Source organism: Rhinichthys klamathensis, unplaced genomic scaffold, assembly GCF_029890125.1.
Source record: "Rhinichthys klamathensis goyatoka isolate OS25496 unplaced genomic scaffold, OSU_Roscu_1.1 h1tg000029l_1, whole genome shotgun sequence".
Lineage (NCBI taxonomy): Eukaryota > Metazoa > Chordata > Actinopteri > Cypriniformes > Leuciscidae > Rhinichthys > Rhinichthys klamathensis.
The window spans coordinates 675280-696006 of NW_026606579.1; the positions used below are offsets into that span (position 1 = coordinate 675280).

Here is a 20727-nt window from a genome sequence, read left to right on the forward strand (position 1 = left end):
ATATCATCAAGGTACCATTATACCGCAACAAAACTTTTGTGTTAGTGCCATCGCCATCATCATCATCATCATCATCATCATCATCAGTACATCCATCGGTCCCCACTGTGACATTGAAACAATTTGCCTTTTCAACAAGAACTGGTTCTAATCTCAAAAGTTGCTCTGAACCCTATTATACGTATAGACCCTACTTGTTAGAAGAAACCGGAAGAAACCTATAGCCTGCGCCATCTGCTGGACTACATAAATTACCACATGTTCTATTGCTCCTACTCGACTAGTACTGCCTGTTGTTGAGCTTGATAGGTCATCGGCTACTCAAGTCTCTCCGTTTACATTTCCGGCTCAGGTCGCAGCTGTACGAATGTGTTTCCTTGTAGTTGTACTCGAGCCCAGGTGGATTTAAACACGCACCAACAGAGATGTCTACCGCTCTCGAGAGTTACATTAACCGTATCCTTTGAAGCATTTCATGATAAGCACATTGACAGTGTTGTAGCTCATTGAATGTGGGCATTTTTATGTTTTAATGTTTATGTTTCAATGGACGCGAGATGTGGCGCGCGAGCAAGCGATTTAGCATGTATTGAACGTGATAAAGCCATCATCGCGTTTTAGTGTGCATTTACTACATAACAGTACTGTATTACAGTGTATAGGCATAATGCATGGATAAATTGCGTCTGGTTATGTGTTTGTACAATGTATACTAGCATGCATGTAATATGTCTGATGGTTATATAATTAATAGAAATGTGCTATATAAGCATGTATAATATGCTATTTGACTCTGTTCGTTCAGTGTACTACATTATATACGTTAATTTAATATTTATATGTGAGCTGCCTACGTAGTTGTGTGTGTGTGTGTGTGTGTTAGTTAGAGATATGTGATTTGTAGCTTTACTGCTGTCTTTATAAGCCTGAACTGACATATTTCAAGGGACAGTTGCCATCGTCACATCAGATGGCAGGATGATTGTGGTGAGTTTTTCTCAAGTAAACATTGTATGTGTGCATTAATAAAGGAGCCTGCTTATGACATTTATTGTCTTGATCTTAGGGGACGCTAAAGGGTTTCGATCAGACAATCAACCTCATCCTGGATGAAAGCCACGAGCGGGTGTTCAGCTCTTCCCAGGGAGTGGAGCAGGTGGTTCTGGGACTGTATATTGTCAGAGGTGATAATGTGTAAGTATTATGCTCCTAGTATTTCTCATACTTGTTTACACAGTGCAAGACTTCATTTGATTTTTGAAGGCATAATAGTAACAGACTTGTATGTTTATTTGTTTAAGGGCTGTAATTGGTGAAATCGATGAAGAAACAGATTCTGCGCTGGACCTTGGAAACATAAGAGCAGAACCGCTGAACTCTGTGGTGCACTGATGCCTCCCAAACAAGGACAGAAAAATCCACATTTAGATGAAACTCCCCATCTCTTACCCTAGGAAATCTGCAGGCTTCGAAAAGCAGCTATATTATTTGCCATTTTTAATCTTGAAGAAAATAGACTTGAGTGCATATCCTTTTTTACGTGTGTTGAAATAAAAAAAGTGGAAATTATTTGATTTAAATATTTCTTTATTTCTGATGGAGGGGGAAAGACAAGGTAATGAAGACTGATGTAAGTACCCTATTCCTGTCAAAATTTTAACTTTAGCAAGACTGTCATAAATATAAACCGTAAATATGAATCTCTCAAAGAAATATCCAGGTTATATTTCACACCAAAGAAAGTGAAGCAATTTTTTGGGTCAAAATGTTTTTATTTATATAAAGGTATTGTCACTATATATATATATATATATATATAAACTATGGCCTAGATATGTTTTCAGATATCAAAAACCAGCTATTTAAGCATGTAGAGAATCTGCACATTACATAAGGGGTTCTGTTGGACATGATTTGTACCACTATATGGCAGCAAAGAACACCTTATCTTACCATCTATACAACCTCATTTTATTACAAAGAAAAAGATAATCGCATTCGCTATTAGTTGGTCTGATTAAATACACAGAGAAAAACATAAATGAAGCACCAGGGTTATGCTTTATGGGTGGTTTGAAGTGCAAAAAAATGTGAAAATAAAGTCAGCACAATCATTTTGAAAAACCCAAATAGAATTCACTTGGAATTCAGAATTAGTGGAATCAGATTCCTTTTACCTTCTGACAGATACATATCTTAGGGTATCATCATGGATGCTTACAAGAAGAACGAGAGCAGACCCTGTTTTCTGAGAATACGGTACAGGCTGTGTGGTTTTAGCCCCGAAATCGCCAACAAATGCCCGAAAAGACAAATTGGTGCTTGTTCATGTGAGTTACTGATCATCATAGATGTTTGTGGCCTGTTATGCTGCAGTTCATCTACTAGTCAGTGGTGGCAGCAGTCATCTACTGTACCAGTGTACTCAATCCTGGTCCAGGAGATCCACCTTCCAGCTCCTGATCCAACACACCTGCCTGTAATCTACAGGTTCAGTCTGAAGGCCGTGATCATCTGGTTTAGGTGGATTAGAGCTACATCTAAACTTTGTAGGAAGGCAGATCTCCAGGACAGGATTGAGCAGTCCTGGGCTACAGTATTATTTCAGCTACTGGTAAGCAAGTATGTTTAAAGATTTTCCAGATTCAGAGCTCAAAGGTCAGTGTCTCTCTTTGTCTGTCATGCTCTTCTTGTAAAACCTCCCTAGTACTTCATGTAAAGGATATTGTTTCTAAGGATCAGTACATTCAGAGTAAAACATACTTTACAAGCTTTAAGATTTGTTGGGATTGTTTGGGCAGATGAATTCTGCCACACATGACACTGCCTTGTATTTGTTGAGGCTGCCAATGACCAATGCTTTCTGCAGGACATACTGGTGTGCACTCAGATCAGCTGGGCTATTGTGATGAATCCTGATCCATGATTCACCTGCCAATTGAATCAATAGGGTATCAACAACACAGATTTGTCTTAAAAAACACTACAGAGATTTAGGCTGTGTTTGAAATACTGTACAACTACAGTACAACGTTTTGCTGCAAGTATACTGTGCACAGCATACAAATGTTCTATAAAATGTTTTTCACATTTGCGAAAATGTTTAGTACATACAACCATAGCATACCATCGTGGGTGATGGTTCCCACATTGCGATTTGTCCTTCCATTTCCAGTGTGATAAATGAACCAGGAGCAAAATTGAAATAAATCTTGTGTATTCACACCTGCCTTGTTTGGTTCGATTGAATCGAACTCTAGTTCGTTTCCCCCCCTTGGTGCGGACCTTTTGGGCAGGTGTGAATACAGCAATCGAACTCGGGTGCAGACCAAACAACCGAACCGAGACCCAGCTGAAGAGGTGGTCTCGGTACGGTTCCAAACGAACTCTGGTACGGTTCGTTTACGGTGTGAACATGAACCGACCCAATTGCAAGAAAGCACTGCGGCTTTGAGCTTCCGTAGTGGGAGATTTTGGCATTAATGGTTTGTGTTATTGTTGTTCAAGTGCGAAAGAGAATTCCATTCCGGCGCGCTGTCTGGCCACACGATACTGTTGCGCGTCTTTCTGCGCGTCGTGTGTGCGTCATTGGAATGGAATGAATGAATGAGTGTGTGCATCAGGACATTCACATACAGAGCGTTCTCTTTCTAATCGCGCATAGATGCAAAAAAAGCTTTTGCAGTTCATATAATGTAACGATAGTTACAATACAAGGATGACGCTGCGTTAAACTGGACAAACTTAATCGCAAGCGTTAACATTGACAGCACTTGTTAGCAGTATATACAATAAGAATCTCATTATTTGAATGTGTGAACATAGCCCCTCTCTATGAATGAAAACTTTATACCTTATCCGTCTTCTGCGCAGTTTCTTCATATTGCGTTTGTACAGAATAACACAAAATTAGTAAAATAATAAATATTGCAGTACGAAATATCTCCATGCTGAGCCTTTTTTGCACTTCCTGATTTCCCTACTTGAGAATCCTTGTCCAATGAATGGACGACCTTATCACACGTGTGGTTTTGTTTACAAATGTTGGTTCACTTGCAAAAAGAGCAGTGTGAAAGCGAACCGTACAAAAAAAAAAAAAAAAAAATGTTTTGGTCCGGACCAAAGCAAGTGAACTATCGGACTTTCCTGGTGTGAATACACATTGCCAAAAGTCTTTTGCCAGTTAAAAATGTAAATGAACTACAGTTAAAAATAACAGCATTTCTGAAGTAAACATGCAATGTGGTAACGTCATGTGACATTTTTAAATGTTTATTGTTGCATATTAAATACTTTTTCATATACCATTTTTAATAGTAGTCTTTATGCTATTTAGTAAGCAGTATGTTCGTTTTTTGTTCCATACATAATAATTGAGATAGATTGAGACTAACCTTTCTGTACCTGCTGTCCCATCTTAACCAAGATCTCTGCTCCCACGCTATGATCTATTTTCTCTCCCGTTTTAGTACGTCCCGCCCCTAACTTGTGCAGCACTTCAGCCAGGGCCAAACCATCAATGTCCAAAACGGCTCCTGTCAATCAAACGGTTCACACATACACACACAATGGCTGCTGCTGAGATAATGGACGTGATGATTGCATGCAGATGAATAACAGTGAATATTAATAGCGAGCTCTGTGCAATCTGTTTGTAATCATGCCTGTGCTGTTAGTGTTATGTAAAATAATTAACATATTTGATTCTCAAACGAGAACATGGATCATAATTACCATCATCTGGCACCTTAAGCTCTGTCTGATGTGCAGCACGCCTCATGTGCTGAAAGTAGTCCGTCTCGTCTGAGCACAGGGAACGTGCAACATCTGCAGACACACCCTGAGCCTCCAGCATCGCCTGGAACTTTTCCAGGGCTTCTCCATTCTTCAGCTTTAGAGCGATTTCCTTTTTCCCACTCTCTAGAGTAAAGGTGGAGCTACACATGCACAGGAGATGTCCACCTAAATACAATGACACTTTAATGCTTCCTTATCGCAGACATTTGTGGACAATTTGTCTTGAAGAATATCACAATTAGACATTTGGTTCCATTATGTCATCTTAGGGTGTGTTCACACTTGGCAGGTTTGGTTCAATTAAAATGAACTCTGGTGCGATTACTCAGTGCAGTTCATTTGAATGAGTGTGAACGCTGCCATCCAAACCCTGATGTGCACCAAACAAGCAGATCGAGACCGCTGAAAAGATGGGTTTCGCTCCGCTTCTAAATGAACTCTGATGCGGTTTGACTGAAATATGAGGGGGCCAAAGGCATGTAAACGAACCAAAAACAAGAAGTGATGTTACAAGATGCGACTCTAAAAAGGACAGAATTCTGAAGCATAGCTGTTTTTTCTCGTCATAGGAGAGAAAACGCTGATCTTACAGTTCGGTACAGGCATCAGAAACGCAGTCTCTTTTAAGCGGATCTTTATTTGTGTGCAATGGAGGTATTCCTGTTCTTGTTTTGACACCTTTACACATCGCAAAATAAGTTTTTTTTTGTGTGTGTGTTGTTTGTTTTTTGTATCATTAGGTTTGGTCTTAAAAATGATAAGTGTGAACACTAAGCGAACCAGGACTAAATGTATTATTTTCCTTTTTTGGTCTGAACCAAAAGAACCAAGAGAACCGAAGTACAAGTGTGAACACACCCTTACAGTGGGATGTTTAAAAATAGTTTTTTTCCTTACCTAAAATTGTAACTAGTTCTGTGAGATCATCTGGCCCTCGTCCTTTAAGACACTCAAGAGCCTCACACACCTCAACCGCATTTCCTACACTCTGGCCAATAGGAGCGTCCATTCGGCTAAGCACCGCCCCTGTCTTCACACCCAGCCTGTTGCCTGCAGTGACCTATTGGCACATGGACACCAGAATTGTGTGACATTCAGAGTTAAATGTTTGCTCCTCTCGTCACGTCTAGTCTACTGTCTTGTACTTTGAGAGGCTCTCTCCGCACTGCTCTCCAAACTAAGAAATTATGGATTTGATCAACTGGTCTCTCAACGCAATTGACACCATCTTCTCGACGAGAAGCTTGGGTTCGGGGGAACCTGACTGCCCTGCCGGAACATTCGCAGCTGGCTACACGATGGACGTGTGGGAGAGGTGGCGGGTCGTGTGTCTGGCGGCTCTTTCCGTGGAGGACGTTGAAGATATCTACCTATTCGGAACCATGATAACAGGTCTTCTGCTGATTGGATTAGGCATTGCCCTGGTTAGGTTATCGAGGAATTAAAAAGACGGTGACAGCTGTCCAAAGCCTCACAAGGCTGCCCGTCATGATTGAAGCAGTGGGCAGAGCTGTCAGCACTCAGACTGGATCTATGAACCACAATATGGATAACATCATGGAGAAGCTCACAGCTTTGCAAAGGCAAATGGATCGTGGAGACCAAAATGGACCAGGAGAATAGCCGTGTAAATTGGAATGCGGCTACTCGCCCCAAGACCAAACAATCCCAATCTTATCTGTTTTCGTCCGCCCTCAACCAGCACTGGCCTGGGCCAAGGCCGCTGTTGGAACAACAATTCCCCCGGAAGAGCACTGCAGTGAGCCGCTCTTGCGCTCCTTGCCCGACTCCCCAGACACCTGGTGATTGTTGACTCTGTCTGGGACCTGATCAAGGTTGTCTCCATGGCAACTTGCTGTGTATCGCTATGACAATCCTGCGGACTGAGGCACCTAGATTATGATGCCAGGCATAGCGACTCTCCAGGCCTACACATACATGAACTCTTACATATATATACAGATATGCAATCACCTGTCCCACACCCCATCCCTCGCCTTCGCCGCTTTGTACCCCTCAGTCTGACAGGCGGGTCTGTGACCAGCGCCGAAATGGCTGTAGGACCGGATGGCTGCTTGCCTGCGCTGGGCTACCTCCATCCACCACTCCCCACCCCTGTTGCAAGTTTTTGTTCATGTTGTAGAGTGTACTGATTGTGTGCTGATGTTGCTGAGGTGTTTTGTTTCTTGTTCCCACACTGTACTCCTTACACGAGCATAGTCTGGGGGTTGCCTTTTTCTCCTCACCTCTCCTCATGTCATGCTGTATTTTTTTTCCCCTCAATTCCCTGTCTTCCTGTCCTGTCTACCCCATTGTCATATCGTATATACACACTCACCGGCCACTTTATTAGGTACCCCATGCTAGTAACGGGTTGGACCCCCTTTTGCCTTCAGAACTGCCTCAATTCTTCGTGGCATAGATTCAACAAGGTGCTGGAAGCATTCCTCAGGGAGTTTGGTCCATATTGACATGATGGCATCACACAGTTGCCGCAGATTTGTCGGCTGCACATCCATGATGCGAATCTCCCGTTCCACCACATCCCAAAGATGCTCTATTGGGTTGAGATCTGGTGACTGTGGCGGCCATTTTAGTACAGTGAACTCATTGTCATGTTCTAGAAACCAATTTGAAATGATTAGAGCTTTGTGACATGGTGGAAGTAGCCATCAGAGGATGGGTACATGGTGGCCATAAAGGGATGGACATGGTCAGAAACAATGCTCAGGTAGGCCGTGGCATTTAAACGATGCCCAATTGGCACTAAGGGGCCTAAAGTGTGCCAGGAAAACATCCCCCACACCATTACACCACCACCACCAGCCTGCACAGTGGTAACAAGGCATGATGGTTCCATGTTCTCATTCTGTTTACGCCAAATTCTGACTCTAACATCTGAATGTCTCAACAGAAATCGAGACTCATCAGACCAGGCAACAATTTTCCAGTCTTCAACTGTTCAATTTTGGTGAGCTCTTGCAAATTGTAGCCTCTTTTTCCTATTTGTAGTGGAGATGAGTGGTACCCGGTGGAGTCTTCTGCTGTTGTAGCCCATCCGCCTCAAGGTTGTGCGTGTTGTGGCTTCACAAATGCTTTGCTGCATACCTCGGTTGTAACGAGTGGTTATTTCAGTCACTGTTGCCCTTCTATCAGCTCGAACCAGTCTGGCCATTCTCCTCTGACCTCTGGCATCAACAAGGCATTTCCGCCCACAGAACTGCCGCTCACTGGATGTTTTTTCTTTTTCGGACCATTCTCTGTAAACCCTAGAGATGGTTGTGCGTGAAAATCCCAGTAGATTAGCAGTTTCTGAAATACTCAGACCAGCCCTTCTGGCACCAACAATCATGCCACGTTCAAAGTCACTCAAATCAACTTTCTTCCCCATACTGATGCTCGGTTTGAACTGCAGGAGATTGTCTTGACCATGTCTACATGCCTAAATGCACTGAGTTGCCGCCATGTGATTGGCTGCTTAGAAATTAAGTGTTAACGAGCAGTTGGACAGGTGTACCTAATAAAGTGGCCGGTGAGTGTATGTTTGTATGGACAGGTTGATGGCCAATTTCGCTGGTACTTGTGACTAAGTGACAATAAAGGGTTTACTACTACTACTAATTGCAATTTGACTTGGAAATACAATAGCTTAACGCATTGTTTAAACGTTTTGAAAAAGTCTTACAATTTGAAGATTTATAGGCTTTACGTACAGCGAGAACTAGAGAGATGTATAAATATGTTTGAAATGGCAACTATAGAAATTTGAATTTAGTGTAAATTCTTTGTATTGGACCTTTGTAACATTTCAAGGGTTCTCAGAAGCGTACATATAACGGTCATTGGAAACTACAAGAACTATACTTTTTGCGTTCCCATTTGCACCAATAGCAAAAGAAATTTTGGATGCAACTTCCAAAAAATAAATGGATAAATTGCATGATTATTGTAAAAACTGCATGTCAGAAATCACAGTTACATGTCTAAATTTGGTCAATCTATCGAGTTCCTCAACTTATGACTTTTCCCCATGGAAAGTTTTCTTCTCTTTGGTCTTTTCTTGTGAGCATGTGGGCCAGGACTGCTACTGGAGCCCCTTCAAAACTGTCTGCAAGATGCCACTGAATAAATATACAGATCGTTTTATTCTTAAGGCATGCACACAAACAGAAGAAGCTCTCTTACCAGTGACTGAGCAAGTTCGCGAGCACTATCCAGATCTTTATACAGAGCAGCCCTGCCAAACTTCACATCTAACACAAGAGCACACAGACCTTCAGCTCCTTTCTTAGAAATGATGGAGCCTGTACAGAACATGGACAAAATAATCAGGAGAAGTAGGGTTAACACTGTGATGAGAAGCTGTCCAGGGTAATCTTACCAGTGATAAGAGGAAGACTATCAACAGTCGATGTGGCGTCTCTGATTGCATAGAGAACACGATCTGCTGGCACCAGACTCTCTGTCTGTCCCACAATGCAACAGCCCACATCCTGCAGGATCTGCTTCACCTAGAAGAATAATATAATATTGCATTTTAAGCTTTTTTTGTAAAAATCCGGATTTATGTTTTAAACTCTTCCCGGCTACTGACATTTATGACATCCACTTCCAACATTACAATACTTTTGTGAACTCTACAACAAATAAATCCACTTCACCAGCTAATTACTCTTCGACAGCGATGCCATAGAAATACAAATCTACCACAAAAACAGGTTCAAACACAATATGTGTTTTATGTTCTGCCAGGGCCGGAGTGGGACTAATTTTCAGCCCTGGAGTTTCATGTCTTAGACCGGCCCACTTTAGTTCCCGTCTGACTATATTAAAATAATGTAATTGAAACCTCAGTATAGCTATAAGTCTGCAATAGTGCAGTGTTCTGTACAGCCTTGTTATTCATTGTATTTAAAAAAAAAAAAATTAAATTTCTATTCAGTGCAATCGCCGTATAAAGGGTTTTATAAATACAGAGGTTCAAAAAGTGATCTTGCTGGGGGTTCGGGGGCATATGCCCACCCAGACAAGTGAAGTAATACAAACAGTGAAAAGTCCCAGTGTTGATATGGGGAAATATAAACACATTCGAGGTATACAAATATCTGTATTTACAATAACAATGGCAATATATTAGTCTATATATAGGGGATTGTGTTGTTAAATTGAGCTTATTTTTACACTGATGATCATCATTGGCAAAGAACAAATGTATGTCTGTGTTAAATAGGAATCCATTGTAATAAAGTTATTCTCATTCTGGGCACAGTAGCCTATGCAATAGGCTATTCCTCTACCTGCTCTCATTTCTCATCTCCATCTTCTCTCATTCTTCTTCTCTCAGGCCCTGTCCCAATATCCGCACTTGCGCCCTTGTGCCCCTCAATGCGCGTTCTCGCTAAGGGGTGCAAGACCGTAGGGTGTCCCGATCCTCTAATAGTGTTCTCCAGGGGTGATCATAAGGGCACTTAATGCACCCCTTTCGCAAGTGCGCATCAGACCTCACTTTGCTGTGGGATATTACCCAGAATCCTTGTAGTGTTGTGACGTTTCGAACAGCTAACCAATGGGGGAGAAACTCCGAAGATAAAGGAAGCCGGTATGGTGAAGTGTTTTTCAAGGCCGCGAAATTTAAAAATATTAGTGTTATTGTGTCACGAAATGTAGTTTTAAGAGTTTTTCAGTCGAGAATATAGTTGTTTAAAGCTCAAATCTGTGGTTTGTTTATAAAGATAGCGCCTATTTAAAAATTTGATCGGGCTTTTTCGGAGTTCCATGGATCAGCGGGCGCATGTACCCCGCCTGGAACAGCCTTACCTCGGCTAGTCATTCTGACGTTTCCCGCGGGCTCTGTGTCTAGTGGTTAAACATGAGCTATAAATCGGCTTGTGTATATCTAACGGGCGATCTTTGGTCTCATTAATGTATGGTTTGTTCCCTGGCAAATCGTTTTGGCTGAGGGGCGGGCAAAGTGAAGTTTCATAACTTTATATATTTATGCTATTTAACTGTAATGTTGTAACGTTAGCCTGTTGACTTATGTTTGACTGAATCTTTTAACTTGCTTTATTTCTTGACTTATATAGATTCGTATACTTTTTAGGCTACTTATAATTTAATAATGGCTATTATTGATCAATAAAACTGAAATTTAACAAAAAGAGACAGGGTTGTGTCATTTTATTTCATATAGCCTATGTAAGACTTAATATATAGCCTTAGCCTATATATAATATATCACCAACACGTCATGTATTTTTTCATGTTAGGGGATGGGAAGAATTTCATATATCAATTTCCATAATAACATAATTAAAATTGCATTTCGAATCGCTGTGAATACGGTGGGGCAGTATAAGCTCAGGTAAACCCCAATCACAATTTATCTTAGCCAAAAACTGTTTTAATATTAATAACATTAACAGAAAGGTTGGTAGCTAAGAGTAAAAAAAGATATTATTTTTTTCATTCAAAGGATTGTGTCATGTTACAGCTATTATAAGCAGCACACACATTAGCCAAATGAATGGTGTTTGCTCTCCTGATCACAACAGAAGTGACGTGTGCAAAACTGTCCCAATTCTGCTCTTCACAGCTTCGGGCCCTTGCGCACTTACTCCGCTAAGTGCACTTTCAACAAGTGTCCACTTCCAGGAAGGCCTTAGGGCTCAAGTGAGAATTGGGACTGGGCCTCAGTCTCTTTATCTTAGGGAGACATGCCACTTCCTCAATCCTCAATACAACTATATAGGGAAAACCCGTAACGTCAAAGATGGCGGTTGTATGCATATGTCCCGCCCCTCCCGCTGGAAAGCCAATCGTCTGCTTTTAACAGTCAAGCCGGGAAACATTTAAGCCTATCGTCTGGTTCCACTGACGCATGCGCACAGTTGAGGTTTGCGACAGCGGAGACGATTTGGCGACAGCGAGTTGTTTTGTGCCATAGTGTTGTGTGCAAGATCAGATGGAATCCACATGGAAGAGGGTGATAATAACAACGCGAAAACACCGGACTACCAAGGTAGTTGTGGCGAGCAGGCCGAGGACGAGGGACGTGAGAGAGCTGCGTGAGGCCGGTGGCGTGATTACTGATGAGCGGCACCTGCGCGACGCATCGGTCTCGTGTCTCTCACGGAGGAGCGGAGGCATAAAAGGTGGAGCGACGACATGGAGATCGAGAGAGGAACAGGCCTGATTTTATGTTGTGTTTTGTTTCTGTTTTGTGTGGCCAGCAGCTCGTCCGGGGCTGCAGGCATACTTCCATTTTTGGATTTGTTTATTTATTAAAATAGTTGAATGTTCGCCGGTTCCTGCCTCCTTCTTCCCATAACATCTGAACCTTGTTACAGTAGTTAAAGCATTTTATATCGACCACTAATATGTTACCTTACATTCTAAGTATGTGCTGTAGTAGAGCACGACACCGGCATTCTGGATAGAGACGTAAATGAAGTTGGTGTCGTGAACCCTTGCGCATGCGTAGTAAAAGTATAACCTGTGGGGGAAAAGGTGTTTTAAACCTTCTTTTGGGGCAAAGTCATCAAACTTTTTCAGCGATTTTTATCATATTTTACTGCTGTTTCTATACATGCAGTTTTTATGTCCCGATGACCAGTGAAAGTGCAGTTCTGAGTCTCTTCCCATTCATTTAGATAGGAGCCTGGTCTTGTTAGTCGGAAATAGCTGCCCGGAGGCGTTACCAAGATGGCGGCCGAGTGGCATGACTTGCCTAAAAGGACTTTGTCTTAGGTTACCTGTTAATCTCCCCTTCCTTAAAGCTGCAGTCCGGCATTTTTCCTCTTTGTCGCCATCTCTGTTTGAAATCTGTAATTGCAGTTATTCGCGGAATTATTAACTTTGCGTGAGTTGCACATCGGCATGAAACAGCGCGGATGAACACAATGTTTTGAGACTGCGAGTCTGTCAGTCACCGCGCCGATGTGGAAACTGGCATTCAGAATCACACATTCTACTTTTGGAAGTAGGCCTACAGTATGACCATGACAACATACGAATTTTCATCGGAAAATGTCATCTGAACAAGTAAGTAACATCCACATCAACTAAGGGGGGAAAGCCTTGCAGTAAATCGTGCTGATTAAATATAACGATCGCGTCAAACCTTTCAAATTATACTTTGTTCTCAAATTATCAACATCAGCATTGTGACTACATTTAATGTGTATTATGATTACCCTGTAGTTCAGTTTCTATTTCTGTGCAGTCTAATTTCTAATTGTCATACCAATAAATTAATGTTTCTTTACTGGTTTTCTTTGAGAAAAACAAAAAACAAAAAAAAACACGTATCTGTAATCCGATGCATATTTAAAACTATATATAATTTCGGAGGAGGCCGGTTTGGTTTGCTTGGAGTAGAGGTGAATTGCTCCCTTTCATAGCTAGCACAAAATATTTACCATAATAGCTAAACGAATAAAGACAGGAAACTCCGTAACTGTGTGAATTAAGCGAACAAGTGTGCTACTGTTACACGATTGAACTATTGAAATGTCTTACCTGTCCTAAAAGAAAAAAAGCCGTCTCTGCGTCCGTTTTGAACCGATGTTTATCCTTGTTTTCGCGTGGGCCAGTTGCAGTCTCTTTTTTCTCTAACGTTACCCACTCCGAAGTCCGAATTATTTGGGGTTTTACAAGTGCTGAATGTCCAGTTGTCACTGGTGATTGTCGTTTGAACCTTTCTGGATCCGCCATAAGTTTAATTATTTAATGCTGTGAGAAAAGGCTAAAAATGTCCACCTCCAACATCCTCACGCAATATAGCCGACTAGCCGGGACGCCTTCTTTATGTGTACAGATGTGACATAATGACGCAAAGACATGCTCGAATTTCCCGCGGAAATCCACCAGTACCACTGGAATTAAAATCATTATTACAAGCTAACCGTTTTGAATCGGGCAAAAGCAAGCAGATATTTTTGAACACTGGCTGGTTATGTTTTTTTTAATTGTTATTATTTTGGATAATTTTTAACCCAAAAAAGTTACGGACAGCAGCTTTAAGCTGAGTTTTTATTGATACAGTCTTCACAAACTGATTATTTCTTTCGGTCGTTTAAAACTTCTTTCGTAATTAAAACAGCTGTTTAGTTTAGCCACTTGCATCTTATCTCGTGAAGCGTCGCGTTGGGATTCGCGCGCGGCTGTGGCTCGCGCTTCTGTGAACATAAATCCCGCTTGCTTTGATCGGTCATCTCAAACATTTTGCCATTGCCGACGAGCGGTGTTTGAATACTGAAGCAGCTCAGATTATGAGGTCGGTTATCGTCGCGATATGCAAATCATTGCAGCACCAAATTAGAGTTAATATTAGGCAATTATTTCACAACGTTCATTATACACTCAGAAAGCTGTGACTGGAGCCTATATAAAGCATTCAACCCAGTGCCATGACAACACCGGCCCTCCTGGCCAATAAAACAGACCGGCCCACCGGGAATTCTCCCGGTGCTCCCGATTAGCCAATCCGGGCCTGTGTTCTGCAGAAAAGGAACCTGCTGGAAACCAGTTTTTAAACTGAGTCAGGCCCGTTTAAATTGTACCTTAATGTTACTTTTAACCTTTGCTGTATAATAAATGAAATGAAATGAAATATTCTAAATATGGCTGTGCGCTTGTTTCTCATAGTACAGAAATTCTGAAGTAAGAGTACCATTTTAGTAACCTTTTATTGAGTTATAACTTTGGCCACTAAGAAATGTGTGTTTGATTTGTAAAATATTGTGTATGCTAAATCTTTGGTTTTGGGTGAGACAGCATTCTATGATGAATCAGTACATGGGCTACAATCATTTACATACATTTCATTATATAGGCTAAGGATTAGAGTCACTGGTAAAAATGGATTTGATGATGCTCATATTCAACATTAATTAAACATACTTGAACAGAGCATGGATGACATGGTAGGCTAAGCAGGAATTTAGCCCGGGAGGATAATGTCAGTATGTATTAGTCACTTTCTCTAAATCATGATTCATTGATGATTCCAATAAAGTTGGCATGAAACTATGATAGTGTTATGGATTTTCTTCTCAAACCTAACTATTTTAGCGTGTATAAATATAATTGATGTTAGCTACGTTCACACATCAGCGAGTCTCAACCCGATCTCACGACCAATTCGTCCGAATTTGACGAGTGATTAAAAGATGGCTAATTCGTAACAATTCGTACGACCTCACTCGTACGAATTAGTACGATTTTTGCTAAAACGTAAGTTACATATTTGACGAGTTGCCCAATTCGTATGAATTCGTACGAATGACCTACCCCTGACCCCGCCCCTAAACCTACCCATCACGTGGGTTTAGACAAATCGTACAAATTCGTACGAATGAGGTCGTACGAATTCGTACGAATTAGCCATCTTTTAATCACTCGTCAAATTCGGACGAATTGGTCGTGAGATAGCAGTCGACTACGGCATCCGCTCCCTAACTATCCTTCAGCGAGTCTCCTCCAGTCGACTACAGCATCCGTCTAAATCCTACTCCAGTGAGTCTCCAGTCAACTACAGCATCCAGAGCCGATAATTCTAACTTACTTGTTCTCTTGCTGCGCAGCTTAAATGACCGACAGACTTGAGTAGCCTAATTGTCCTTTAAATGCTCGTTATTACGGCCGGGAGTTCTCGAGCAGTTCTCAGAGAATCTCAACCAAAAAGAAGAATACAACACCCCACCCTTTGTTTCCCCTTTGTTAGTGACATCAGCAAAAATATCATGCATCATCAAAAAACATTGTAAGGGGTTAATATTTCAATCAATCATTTCACAATGCAGGCAAAAAACGGAACTTTGGAAATGGACTAAATGTTCTATTGACCAAGGTTCCATTGAGTCAAAAGTTTGTTCAGAAGGTTAGATCAAGATCATATCGAAAGTTCGTCTGATGGCTACATCCTAAATAAAAGGAAGTAATATTTATTTTGGTTTATTGATAGACATAAAACATATCACCAACAGACATAAAAACGAGAAGTGTGATAAAAATTGATCACAAGATGCTTCATCTAAAATCAGATTTTTCATGGTAGTAATATCATTAATATTATCTATTGAAAATCCAGCACAATAATCTTCCCTATTGTGACATATGTGTGTAAAACGGCTTCTCGAACAAAGTTCCTGTTTTTTAACTTCTTAGTTACTTTAATAAATAGCTGTCATCCTTTTTATATTGAATTTTGCATTGAGTAAAAGATTTTAAAAACCCTTGACGTATTACCCTTCAAATTGTTTTTAACAGCCTGGCTCATACAGTGACAAACTAAATCCTTATTACAAAAGGATCCTGTTCAGCATGTTGCAACATATATTAAGAATAAGAAGTTGTAGATAGTCTCTGAAATGTGCTTCAATTTTCAATGACTTATTGTAAATGCCATTCATATTTAACAATATTTATTTATAGGTATTATTTGATACTCATTTTTAATATTTTAATAATAGAACCTAAGGGATTGTATTTACTAATCGAGTAAATATACATAGATAATTTAATAAAATCGAGCTGACCATCAGTTCAGGTGTAAACAAATCCCACTTGTTCCCACATTACCTGTTGAATGGATTGGGAGACATTAAACCCAGGGATAGACTCCAGCTTGTCCAGGGTGCCACCTGTATGTGCCAGTCCTCGTCCACTTATCATGGGCACCTAGAAAAAAAACCATACATGTCAGAGTAACTTGCATTAATTTAAAAATAAATTCAGGGTGGTGGTGCAATATGTAACTGAAATGAAAATGTGCCATAGAAATAGTGGCAGGATGTTCCATATTTAGGTTTTTAAATGCCATAGTTTTCTTAGAATTTGAATTTTAGATTAAAATAGCCTACACCCCCTGCTGACAGCTGTTTCACTGTGCATTGGAATTCATACAATTACTAAAGATTATTTCGTTTTCATGTTGTCGAATGTGGTTTGACCTTTTAATATTAGGATTTGGGCAATTGGTCGTCGTGTTTCCCATACCTTACAGCCACACGCAGCCAGAGCAGGAGCGAGTGGAAGACTGACTTTGTCTCCAACCCCACCGGTTGAGTGCTTGTCTACCACACGCCATTCCTCCGGCCATTCTAACGTATCCCCGGAGTTCATCATCTCTCTCGTCAATGCCAGAGTCTCTTCATCAGTCATGTTCTGCTGCCATATGGCCATTAGCATAGCGCCTGTGCCGTTACAACACAATTGTTTTTGTAAAATTCCACCCAAAAGTTTTCTTTGTTTGTGTCTTCCTAAAGGTAGGGTAGGCAATTTGTTTTATTCAGGCATGAGACATGAGGTAATTTAACGGCGTCTCTCGTCTCGTGACGCTTTGCAGACTCTGCTGTGTGTTCATGTGTTTTGGACGAGGCGTGGCTTTGGAGACGCTCTGAATGGAGGGAGGGATCATACTTTCAAAACTAGCTTGCTATTGCTAGCCTCCCCGAAATTGCCTACCCTACCTTTAACTGTACACTGAATTTAGGTGATAATGATCTTACCTATTTGACTGTCCTGGATGGCTCCTGATGTGACTCCTTGCACAAATGTTCGTATCTCTGCTGGGCTGAGTTGGTCACCGTCTCGTTTCAGCTTTATAAGCTCAGGGAAACTAATTGTGTTGTTATTAGATGACATCTTTACTACGGATTATATGTCTTCTCCAGTCAAGAGCTTTGTGAGGCATAAAGCAGGAACTTTGTCCAGAGGAAATATTTCGTAAAGGGTTAGATTTTACTCTGGTTGTGCCAAAGTTGATTTCATTTTATAATGACCCTTGTCCAGCTCATAAAATATTGCAATTTATTGAAGTTATCTGTTTATACAGTATAAAGATCGAAATGATAAAGTATACACAATATATTTAATAACTATAAAGTTTAATAATTATAGTTTAATAATTATATAAAAACTTTTTTAACAATCTGTTTTAACAGATGCTGAAATTAGGTTTTGAGATGATTTTTAATAGATATATTCATGGAAATAATATAACCTGTATAGAAATCAATGTACTGTAAATGAGATTAGAGGAGTTGGGACATCGGCCAATCACAGTTCACTGCAGTTATAAATAAATGATCTATAAAACACTGCAAACAGAACATTGTAAATAACAAAAAAAAAAAACCTTTGTAAATTCAAAACTGTGCGAAAGTGACATAACCTCTCATTACAGTAGCCTCTCATTTGCAATTTCTGATTTACCTAAACAACAAATCGTTTCATTCTAACGTTCGTTTAAAAAAAAAAAAATCTGTTAACTCCGACATCATAGAAAAGTGTATCAAAAATTCATAAGTCTGCTTTATATTCAAGCTCAACATCTGATTGCGCAGATAAATGTGAACACTTACCGTCTCTAACTGCGTGCCGAATAAATAACGGTAGAATAACTACACTCTCTCAGATCACGTGTCAGTGACACATTAACCTTCTCTTCTGAATATCAGTCTGTGTCATGAACGTGCATGTATTGTCAACAGATCTACACTGGCTTCCATCTGTGGACACCCGAGGCTATAATGTGAAATAATGATTACAGCATCGCCTGCCAATGAACTCCAGTCATTTTGTTTATAATGATAAAATATCTGTAATAGGCCTATAAATAATTGGTAACGCTTCATACTGTAAAAACTTTCATGAATGAGAATAATTGCTATTATATTATATAAACAGCTTTGGTATGAGCAATAATGTGTCCATAATGTTATATAACTAACTATATTATTGATCTTATATCTTTCATTCATATTTTAATGTATGAGTTACTGATCTGCATTTTTTTATGGAACAGGGCTAGTTGTCACATGGAAAATTTGTCACAAGAGCCTTATGTCAACCAAAGGTTTTGAGTCAAAAGTCCAATTGCTTGTTTTCAGTTGCACTGGCATTGGTGGCCTCAAATGGTTCAAAACTGCTAAATTAGGACTCTTTTTGTGACATCTGTCCTCCAAACATAAATTCCAATATCATAATAGTAAAGATGATGGATCATGTGTGGAGTTTTTTGTTGTTGTTGTAAACAAGTGAACATAAAACCACATCAACTAGCCTAATATTATGTCATTTTTAAGCAAAACGTTGAACTGTGCACTCAGAAACTTTCTTTAATAGTAAATGCCAGTGAACGTTGTCACATGTTTTATGTATTGTGGTTTTATACAAATTATTAACTACAATTTTTGTTGGCCCAAACAATTTTTTGTAAATTAGCTAAAATTTAGATTTGTTTTGCTGTTTCTTGAATTATGCTGTTTTATAGACTATTTATTTAAATTGTCACTGAAATGTCATTGAATATCCCATAATAGCCTACATTTTGAAAACAGATATGTTTTTTTACTTAGCAATTCAAACAAATAATAATTATAATTCATTACATTTATATAGCGCTTTTCTAGGCACTCAAAGCGCTTCATGGAAGGGGGAATCTCCTCAACCAGACACAAAGATTTTCCTTTCAAATTAGTTTAATCAGAATGCCATAGTGACAACATCTGTGACAACATGCATCATTGAAAAATTGGAAAATGGTTATGGTGTGTGTAGTTCAAGAGATTTCTCTGCAGATAATAAAGCATATAATTAGGGCTAGGTAAAAAAATAATTTCTCGATTTTAATCAATTCTTATTTTTATGAACCGTTAAATCCCAACGAATGAAAACAACATTGTGGCGCCTCCCATTCAATAAATTGCAATGAGTAAAAATTGTTACTTTTGATATGAAATAAAGTTTTAGATTTGAATTCTGTACATTTTATTACAAAATTCAAACAATAAATACGTTTTGGCGCTCTTTCATGACAGATCCCTCAGATCATATCGAGCGAAGCCACGTGAACTGATCGTCTCTTCCGCTTTACTACTAGTAAGTTACACGAAATAAACATGAATGAACATCAGAAGGTATGTTGAAAGATACAGTAAAACTTACCGAAATCCATATCATGTCTCATGTAATCGCTCAATCGGTGTTTCAACAGCGGGAAAGACGTCAATAAAAAAGCCTGAGGACAATGTAAATTTACCTCAGAAAAGCCATTCAATGACCAACTCTAGAGAGGAGATTTTTGCTAAAACTTTCACCATACACACATGCATAGCCTACTGTTCTTCAATATTTAAAGTAACTTAGCCTGTGTTTTGAATAAATCAGTTTCAAGTTTTGACGATGACTCCCATTTAAATGTTTATATTTAAAAAAAAAAAGATGAATTGGAGTAGAAACATAATTATGTAATTATAAAGTTAGAATTATAACTTTATTATTATAAAAACTGCCTTAATTTAAAAACTGTGTAATTTAAGTGTTTTATACAAATCCATTAATTTTAACATTGAATATTACAGTAGGCCTATGTAGTACCAACTGACTCCCTGTGTAGTTTACAGCATTAGTACTGTACCTGATACTGTAGGCCTATACATCAAAAATAATTTATATTGAATTGAATTGTAATCTAATCAAATCAAAGGCTTGTGAATTGAAATTGAAATGGAATCGAATCGTGAAATTTGTGTAAATACCCAGCCCTATAATCATTTAATACATGCAGGCTGGACTATCGCTGAAAATTAATAATTACATAACATCTTTCCATGTAGTTCTTTAATTTTGTATATCTGATTTTTCAATTGTGTCACGTTTTAACCTTTGCGGTCTCTGTCTGCAGTATAGACATATTGGATTTAATGTACTCTCAGCACTTGGATTGTATTTAAAGTATATTTTATAAGTATATTTATGAGCACTATTACAGAAACTAGCATTTTCTTTCATCTCTTGATTGGTATTCAACATAGCAAGTGTTTAGAATTAATTTGGCTCACATAAAAAAAAAATGTAGGCTATTTAAAAAAACTGGAAAATGTGTATAAGTTCTAAAAATGTATAGAGGAAAAAATCCGACCC

The 20727-nt window shown here is 39.5% G+C and overlaps 2 protein-coding genes across 2 annotated transcripts; one reads left to right on the top strand and one right to left on the bottom strand.

The window, feature by feature from the left end:
- The first annotated feature begins 302 nt into the window (after positions 1 to 302).
- lsm8 (LSM8 homolog, U6 small nuclear RNA associated) lies at positions 303 to 1569 on the top strand. The gene is made up of 4 exons (XM_056245184.1): positions 303 to 456; positions 947 to 987; positions 1067 to 1194; positions 1302 to 1569. Exons 1-4 carry the CDS (start codon positions 426 to 428, stop codon positions 1390 to 1392), a joined length of 291 nt encoding a protein of 96 aa, XP_056101159.1. The 5' UTR covers positions 303 to 425; the 3' UTR covers positions 1393 to 1569.
- Positions 1570 to 2159: 590 nt separating this feature from the next.
- Positions 2160 to 17652, bottom strand: tymp (thymidine phosphorylase). The gene is made up of 9 exons (XM_056245178.1): positions 17310 to 17652; positions 16798 to 16994; positions 16381 to 16479; positions 9179 to 9308; positions 8983 to 9101; positions 5695 to 5857; positions 4735 to 4962; positions 4395 to 4535; positions 2160 to 2931 (listed from the first exon to the last, which is right to left on the bottom strand). Exons 1-9 carry the CDS (start codon positions 17443 to 17445, stop codon positions 2774 to 2776), a joined length of 1371 nt encoding a protein of 456 aa, XP_056101153.1. The 5' UTR covers positions 17446 to 17652; the 3' UTR covers positions 2160 to 2773.
- Between the last annotated feature and the right edge of the window lie 3075 nt (positions 17653 to 20727).